At 52.1% G+C, this 9,338-nt stretch overlaps 1 protein-coding gene across 1 annotated transcript in view; it reads right to left on the minus strand.

Moving 5' to 3' along the window:
* The window catches only part of LOC113214940 (cysteine-rich motor neuron 1 protein), an 80,088-nt gene extending 71,738 nt beyond the window's left edge, over positions 1–8,350 (minus strand). Inside the window, exon 1 of the mRNA XM_052266327.1 lies at positions 7,218–8,350. Within this exon, the coding sequence (XP_052122287.1) occupies positions 7,218–7,278 (61 nt within the window). The 5' untranslated portion in view covers positions 7,279–8,350. The remainder of the gene's footprint in view (positions 1–7,217) is intronic.
* Positions 8,351–9,338: the final 988 nt, after the last annotated feature.

Genomic DNA, 9,338 nt, shown 5'->3' on the forward strand with positions numbered 1-9,338 from the left:
CTGTGCACCCGCGAGCCGGCGGGATGAGTAAGGAGAGCGGAGCGCGTGTTGGAATGTTGTTATCTCAAAAAGGGGGGCGGGTGTGTACAGCAAGGAGAAGCACTGAAAAGCAAAGGTGAAAAAAATTCCAAACCACTCAAAGACACACTCATAACGTCTACAGATAATTTACCAGACTACCTTATCTATTTTTATTATATCCAAGCTTAAGATGAACGACTTTCAAACTTACTGCACACATCGTGTAATTCTTTCCCGTAAGCCTACGACTATATTTTTCACAGTGGCAGGTCATGTGGTCAAGGCACCATTTCACTCCTCCTATTACAGAGGTAACCCTAGTCGCCGTTGGTCCGGCCGTGGCCGCGGCACCGGAGCCCACTCCCGACCACCCTCGCCTCTCAAACACTGTAAAATGGCCGAAAGAGAGAAAGAGAGAGAGAGAGAGAGAGAGAGAGAGAGAGAGAGAGAGAGAGAGAGAGGGGAGGGGGGGTGAACCCTTTCGCTAAATGCATTACTCCCGCAACAGGAAATTATACCCGGCGAAATGGGAGGTGGGCGCTGCATTTTAACGTGAAACTCCCTATCGGCAGGACGCCCAACCGGGCCGGCTGTTACAGTGTTAAAACTATAGAGTTGTAAATTAATTTACAACATTAAGCCATTGTATAGCCCAACAAATACTACGCTGCATGTTTTGAAACAATATGACATTATTGCCACAGGAGAAAAGCTGTTGCATTTTTACACTTCTAAACGATGTTTTCATAGAATCATTTTGCTCAGGCCTTTAGACACACGTTTAAAGTATTTTTTCAATGTTGCAGGACCCCATAGGGAGCGACACTGCGGCCGATCCAGTTTTAGGTGAACATCGGGGCCTTCAAGGACTGCTGTGAAAAAGCGAAGGCGCGTGCCTACATATGTATTGCCTTCTTCTCCGCGTAATGAAATATGCCAAACTTTAACTTTTAGCGAATTTTCACCGCAATAGGGTTGGAAGCCCTGGAAAGTTTCCGGAAAATTCTCGAAAAACGGTTAATTTTCAGGGGAAAATGAAAAATTTCTCAGGCTCTGGAAGTTTCTTGTTATTTTCCGGAACTTTTCCGGAAAATTTTGAAAAATTTCCAACCCTACACCGCGAGCTGTTTATTTTCAGCTGTCTGCTACCGAAGCACACACGTCAAGGGGGTCGAGAGTGCGCGCACATACGGCACCAGAGCAAAGCGACTCGACTGCGGACTCGACGGCTCCGACATGACATGGCAACCAGGACCACGTCAAGCGGGGGCGGCCTTCTCCTGCCTGCGACAGGACAGCCCGACCTGCCGGACCCACACGAGACCCCCCGATACAGATGAATTGAATAAGTATACTTATAACATCACTGTGAAAAATATCGTCGTAAATTTACAAAAATTTTGTAAACTTGAATTACAATTTAAGTTGTAAATTTACGACAGCACATGTTTTACTCGCCAAGGGATTTGAAGTCGATACATATTGCATGTATTTTTACGATTACAAATTGTAATTTTACAACTTGCGTCAAGGAAAATGTTTCTGTAAACCTACCTACTTTTTTTCACAGTGATTATAATGTTATGCCGGTTGTGTCCGGTTTCTGCACGGTACCTGCTGGGAATAAGAGCTTGTGGTAGTGGGGACCGGGGGGGGCAGGACGAAGCGAGTGGACCGCGGAGCTGCTGGGCTTGTCAGGACTGCACTGCAAAGACTTCGCGGTAAGCTAGAGGAAAAGGGACGTTGAGGTTGAGGTTGGCCCCGGTTGGTCCACGAAATAATTAGCCCCAGCGATCTGAAGAGTCTACCCCTCCCCCTCCTTACATTTTCCCTCAGCTCCTTCGTTCCTTTGCACCTCCTTCAATTGACGACTTGACTCCTCTGCCCATCTTTCTGCTGTCACTCTGTCCGTCAGTCAGTAGACACATTTTGCGCCTCCATATGTACGAATGGGTATTCACACACTACAAGTGGGTTTTCGGTGCGAGTTATGTTATGGTTTTTGATAACCGACGTTTTGCCGTCTGCAGCCAAGAGGTTTGAAAGCCGGGGGGAAAAAAAAACAAGAAAAGTTGCGGAAAAAAGAAAAAAAAAGAAAAGGAAAATAACGATTTTTTTCAAAGTCCCTTTATTTGTCTGTTTTTGGTTCGAATTTTAAAGTAACATTTCCCCCCCCCCCCAAAAAAAAACAAAAAAAAACGTGTTTTTTTCCCGGAAAATTAAGATCTCTACACGGAAGCGCTTTCAACCGGTAAGGAGATGCGTGGGCCCGCCTTTTGCTACCACCGAAGATAAGGTGCTTTCCGTGTCGGCGGTGCAAAGAGATAAGCGAAAATAGAGAACTGTGAGTCGCGGAGGAAAAAGGTACCACAGGTGAGGTGAGCCGGCTTGAGTCCGCCAAGCTGGTGAGCCTGCGGTAGAGGACCGACACGTCCATGGTAAATACGTCCACAGCAGTTTGGACGTAAATGAAGCGCTTTGCGAAAATACGTCCAATGATTTGGACGTAAATTAACATCTGTGATTATTACGTCCACAGTGTGGATGTACTTACGGTCCGTCTGAGGCTGGTGAAAATACCTCCACAAAATCTGGTGCTAATTGTCACCGCTGCGATTCACATCCTCAGGAATGACCGAACGAGCCAAAGAATAAACGCATGCCCGTATGCCTGTTTCTCCTGTACACTGACCAACTGAGTCATAAACTGTTCAACACTTGTAAGTGTGCGACAGAGTTGTTGTGCTTGCGCTATTGCAAGTGTTAAAGAGTTGAACAATTTTTGTTTATCGGTGAATGAAAATCACTATTGTCTCGGCCCGACTGTGTAGAGCGCGACATGAGAGGCAATGCAGAGAGCCCAAACCAGCAGTGTACCGCGCGGTAACTGTTTGAAAATCTTACAACTCTATCAACGTCCTACTCTTAGTGCGTATTTCTAGAGTTTTCAGAGTAGCACAAGCGTCACCTACAATTGAGTGTGTAGGATTTTCGCACCACTCTCGCAACTGCACTGTGAGAAATATATTTGTACATGTACGATATATTTTGTAATTTGCCATTTACAATACGAGTCGTACATGTACAACCTCCCACTGTCGCTCGATATTCGATTCTAAGTCGATACATAGGGCGAGTAAATTGTACAATTTTAGATTGTACTTGTACGACTTCTTCCATGGAAAATTTTCCTGTACCCGGTACGACAATTTTTCACAGTGTGTCGTACTGTTGGATTTTCAGAGTGAGGGCAAAACGTCATCCGTGTGGATGTAAATGAGAGGAGAGGAGACAAGTTGCAAAATATTTTGTGGAGCTATTTTCACCAGCCTCAAAAGTACATCCACACTGTGGACGTAAAAAACACATCTGTTAATTTACGTCCAAATCATTGGATGTAAATTTGTGGCCGTGTTTTCACAACGCGCAAATTCTGTGGACGGATTTACTGTGGACGTGTCGGTCCCGCCCCTCTCGGGACGTTCGGAAACCTTGGCCAGAAACGGAATCTACGCGCAAAAACGCATCCGGCGGAGACGTGCCGAAAGTCATATTTCATCAAGAACGTAGCACGCGATGACACCCCGGAACATACTCAAAATGTCAGACCTTCGTGCAGTTTGCACCCCTCTTATAGTGAACCTTGAACCGTCGAACCGTGTCGTGGTGTCAAAATGAGACACGGTGAGCCGAATGGTGTCATGACAAGACATTAGTGAGCCACATGGTGAGTCGAGCGCGACATCCTCGTGAGATTTGCAAACTGCGCAAAGTACATGCGACTGCATAAGTTTTGCGAGGTCAATTTGTTGCGTTTGTAAAGTGCGCGAAGGCAAAAGGCCGCGACAAATTCTTTCACGAGGCTGTGCGCGGTGCACATCGCGCTCCTGAATGTCACCGTAATTCGCATTTTTTTTTTCGCCCCCTCTTTCCACCTACCCACCCCGCCCCAGACGCGCGACTGAGCCTCATCAAATAGCGGGAAATGTGGTCCCGCAAAACTCTGCCGTGTCGAGGGGCGTGGCGGGGCGTGGTGGGGCGTGGTGGGGCGTGGTGGGGCGTGGTAGGGCGTGGCGGGGCGTGGCGGGGAAGCGAAGAGCGGCATTCCCCCCTCATTCTCCAGCCTCAGCAGATTGCAACCCGCGCGACGCGCTAGAGTCCATACCGCTGCCAAAACCGGCCTAAACTCTTCCATATTTGATAATACAAAGCCCGCTATAGTTGTTTGACCCACCCCCCACACACACACACTCACTCGGTTTCTGCGTTATTCCTTCGATCAACAAACATTGCGAGCGGGTGGGTATCAGTCCGACGATATGGTCCGTCTGGGACGCTATCTAATCGGCCGGTTGGGTCACCTGCCAGGCCCGTCCTCGCCAACCTGGCAACGTGACCAAGGCCAGGAGCTGGGGCCGTTGCAGTGCGGAAACTGAACTGCAACCTCTCTTGTTGTTGCAGATATTTCTTTCTGCACTCCGAGTGCAAGCACATTGGTGGGTTCTAAACATGCATCCGCCGCAGAAAAAAAAAAACTGAAGTACTTGGACAGTAAATTGTAGTTGAGTTGATCCTCGATTATTCAAGTACGCATGTTTTGAATCAAGTGATATGTACTTGAAAAAATCAAGGATGATCAACAATGTACTTAGTCCAAGAACTCAGGGTTTTTTTTTGGGGGAGGGGGGGAGTACAAGCGGTCGCTTGATCCCTCTGCAACACTGATAGCGCATGACTCTGCATGTAAGAGACTCTTTCTTCTTGCCAATTCGTTTACTTGTTTGATGTATTATTGTTGTTGTTATCGTTCGTCAGGTTCACAAAATAACAGCAGTCCCTTGTTTCCCCAAAAGAAATCGTGCCATGTTACTGCAGCAGTTCACATTTGTCCGAGTGCAAGGGAAGGTGCGAGCATCGGCGGCTCACGGTGCAGCCCCGTGGCAAGGCCAACGTGCCGGTACAGTAGCGGCTAGCGGCTACCCCGAGCACTTTTTATCTACACCAGGTGACCGGGGAAGCGACGAGCGGGCGGAGGCGTGACCGGCACTCCCTTCCCTTCCATTTCGAGTACATCCACAATTATTAGTCATTGGCATGCAACAACAACAACACTGTTGGAATGTAGTGGTATACCGCATACGGTCAAAGAATTAAGGGATGCACCCCTAAATGGTCGGGGAGTTTATAGCTGTAACCCCACTCGGTTTGAACTTTGTGCCGCCAATAGGCGACGCGCTGAGTTTTACACCACAATGTGTATGGGTTACAACCGGCGGACAAAATTCCCCACTGTTTCAAATGTACCGGCTGTAAAGGCAATACACCACAGTGTTGTGGGTTTGCCCGAGGGGTGAACATCTCGTGTATTCCTCTATCCCGGGGTCCTGTATTACTTTGTAGTACCTGATATTACTTGTATTCCGTGTATTACCTTGTATTACCATGTATTACCATGTATTACCATGTATTACCTTGTATTATTTTGTATTACCTTGTATTATTTTGTATTACCTTGTATTACCAAGTATTACTTGTATTACTTGTATTACTCGTAATACCTGTAATACCTTGTAATACCTTGTAATACTTCGTAATACCTTTGTAATATATCTTGTAATTCATCGTAATACCTTGTATTACCTTATAATACTTGTAATACTTTGATATTATCTGTAATACTCGTAATTTTTGTATTACTCGCATTCCCAATATTACTTTGTAATATATTCATCTGTCCCCGGCTCAGCCGAGTTGTTCACCCCTCGGGTTTGCCTACCCGATCTGCCCGTAAAGGGCCATAGCTCCTTGGGTATGCAAACCCGCAACACTGGGAAGTTTTAGCCTTCACAGCCTTCACATACTCGGTTTAACAGTGGAAATTGTTCTCAGCCTCTCTGGCTGCCCTCCCCCCCCTCTAAATCTCTCTCTTTCCCTGAAATGTACAGGGCCTGGAACACGGGGGATGTCAGCAGGTATGGTACGCACGCGGAACCACTACTGCGAAAAGCGCTCGGACAAGGGATGATGCGCTATGTGCAAACTCTGATGCATAGGTACATGAACATGTCGAGCGCGCAGCTAGGCGGCAACATGGCTGGCTGATATTCGGCCAAGCGATGCCTATTCCGCGAATGCATTTCGTCGTTCGAGTTTTGACTCGCCACGCTGCCCCTCGGTCACCTAGTGAAAGATAAAGAGTGCTCGGAGGGGGGGGGGGGCTGCTACTGTACCGGCGGGCCGGGCACTTCGCACATTGGCTTGACCGGCCACTCCCTTCAATCTCGAGTACATCCACAATTATACTAGTCATTGGCATGCAACAACAACAACAACAACCATCAACAACAACAACAACCATCAACAACAACAACAACAACAAACAAACAACAACAACTCACTTGTTTGAGCTTATTATTGTGCAGCAAATAAATGTCGCATCAAGTTCTGCACCACATGGGAATCCAACAGTAGGACAAAATTTAGGGAACTCTGAATCCACTTTTATTCATTCAGCGAATGCATTTCGTCGTTTTGAGTTTTCCCGCGCAAAAAAACAATGACGTAGCGTTTGACTGTTTGTCGACAGTGACTGCGCTACTGGAGGGGAGGGGGAGGGGGTTAGATTGACCCGCCGTGTCGCGACGGTTAAGCCCGCTGCCGCTCGCTAGCCGGGATTAGGACACGGCACGAGCTGCCACTGATTTGCATGATCCAGAGCCGAGCCGAGCCGAGCCGAGCCGAGCCGAGCCGAAGCCGGCTCACTGCGGCGCCAGGGCGACGTAATTAATAGCGACAACAATTCGTTATTGGATAGGGAAACATGGAGCGGCGCTGATTGGACGAGCCGACTAGGTACTCCAGGCGGGGAAGGGGGTCCCATCGGGGACGCAGTATGGGAGGCCGCCGAGGATGCCGTCGGGGTCGAGGACGCCGACAGGGACGCCGACGGGGACCCAGCCGACGACCCAGACGACGACGCCGACGGGGACGCCGACGGGGACGCCGACGGGGACGCCGACGGGGACGCCGACGGGGACGCCGACGGGGACGCCGACGAGGACGCCGACGAGGACGCCAACGAGGACGCCGACGAGGACGCCGACGGGGACGCCGACGGGGACGCCGATGAGAGCGCCGATGAGGGCGCCGATGATGGGTTCGGGGACGCCGTCGAGGCCTCGGACACTGCGACTCACCTTGTTGGACGGGCGAGGCGGCCACCAGCTGCAGCACGACGATCAGGATCACGGGCCGCATCCTGCCTGAGTCACCGGCTTGTTTGTTGTCGAGCAGACGCCGGGCCGGTGAGACCACCAGGCCGCCGCACTTGTTGTGGTGGTCGCGGCTGTTGCGCGCCGCGGGGCCGCGCGCCTCGTCGCGCAGAGAGCTCCGCGGGACCTGCCCCCCTCCACCCCCCGGGCCAGGGGCGGGCGCAGGGGCCGCTGAGGACCGCGCCGCCGGCAACAACACACGAGACTTGCTGAGGAGGGCCGACGGGTCAGTGCGTCCGTCAGCGGCTGGGGTCGGGCCGGGCCGGGCCTGCAGCGCCTGGAGCCGGCGCACAAACAGGGGGACACCAACAAAGGGGCGCACTCCGGACACCGTCAGGGCCGAGGGCACCACCCGGGCACCGACAGCCCACCACCACTAGGGTATACCGCCGGCAGGCGCGAAGCGGATCAGGCCTTGTTTGGTGTTGGCCGGAGCAGCCAAGCCGGCGCGCGCTCTCTCTCTCTCTCTCTGTCTCTCTCGCACTACAAGTTGTGGGTCCCGGTGCTGGTCCTCCCACGCGGGGCCGCCGCTGGCGCCGCTGCCGTGCGGCGGATGCTGCAGACCCTCATGACGGCCGTGACGTCACGATCACGCTCCGTCACGCTCAGTCGTCACGCTCCGTCACGCTCACGGCCCGGCGCCGTGCTGTCTGCCTCTCTCTCACTCACTCGCTCTCGCCGCGACGCGGGCGCGCACGCGAGCTCGACGACGCGATGCCGGCGGCGGCGGCGACGACGACTTGACGACGACGACGTCCCGGACGACGCGGTGGACACCTAACCTCAATCACGGCCTAGGCGCGCAGGAGAGCAGTCTTTGGTCGCGACGCGCCCGAGTCGCTCAACCCGTTCGCTCGCTTCGAGTGCACTGTTCGCTGTTCTGCGGCCGGCGGCTGGCGGCTTCGGCGCGCCCGCCGCCTGGCTGCCCGCCCGCTCGCCCGCCTGCCTGCCTGCCTGCCAGCCGGGCTGGCCGCCGGTGCCGAGCCTCGCCTCGAGACGACCGTCCTGTCAGAAAGCTACACCAGCAGAAAACACACCGCGACGCGAGCAAGGCGAGCGCTGCCCGGCCAAGGCGGCACCCAGCGCGCCGGCTTGTACAGGCAGCCGCCGGCAGTCGCCAGCCAGCCAGCCAGCCAGCCTGCATGCCTGCCTGCCTGACTGCCCCGTCCGACCGGCCGACGACGACGCCGCGGCGAACCGGCCGACCGGCTGCTCTGCAGGCAGGGGCCTAAACAGCAGGAAGAGGACGGGGGGGAGGGGGGAATGAAAACAGGAGGAGGAGGAGGAGGAGGAGGAGGAGGAGGAGGAGGAGGGTGGTGTCACTAGGCGCAGCTAGCGCGGTGTGCGGTACCGGAGCGAGAGAGAGAGAAAGGGGGGGGGGGTTATGCTGCTAATGATTAAAGGTCAGGACACACACTATGGAGATCCCTCATTGGAAGAGTGACGCCAGGTTGGTAAGTAGTCCCTTCGACGCTCCATCCATCTTGCATATATACATAATCAAAATCAAGCTTCTGTCAATGGCGCAGCTCGGCTGAGCCCGAGGGCCACGTGGCCGAAGGAGTACAGGAGCACAGAGCAGTAATAAAGTAAAGTGCCATAGTGGGCTATTGTAAGTACACCAAAAAAACTGTGCTCTCAATTCAAGATCATCCCCAAAATGTTTACACAAATGTTCTTGTTTTGACCTTTATATGCCTTTGGAACAATAAAATAGGGTTTAGAGGAAGAACGTTTCTGTCTTAAAATTGAAAAACATTTTTGGGGGTGTACATGTACGTAAGTAAAGTAACAGAGTAAACTCACTGCGCTCACTTTCGCCACATTTCCGTTCCGTATTTTAATAGATCCAGAGAATATCGGTGCCAGCCAGTAGCCAGTACAAGTCAGAGAGGATGTTGCTGGTATCCTTTGCTCACATTGTTGTGAACCTTTTTGTGAGTGCGAGTGTGCCATCGCTGTACAGAGTCGAACACGTGGGGGGAAACGACTTAGGTAATCCGGCTGACAGTCGTTAGGTAATCCAGCAGGTGTAATCCGAGGAAA

The sequence above is a fragment of the Frankliniella occidentalis genome, unplaced genomic scaffold (assembly GCF_000697945.3).
Source record: "Frankliniella occidentalis isolate FOCC.00 unplaced genomic scaffold, Focc_3.1 Scaffold37, whole genome shotgun sequence".
In the NCBI taxonomy this organism is placed as follows: Eukaryota; Metazoa; Arthropoda; class Insecta; order Thysanoptera; family Thripidae; genus Frankliniella; species Frankliniella occidentalis.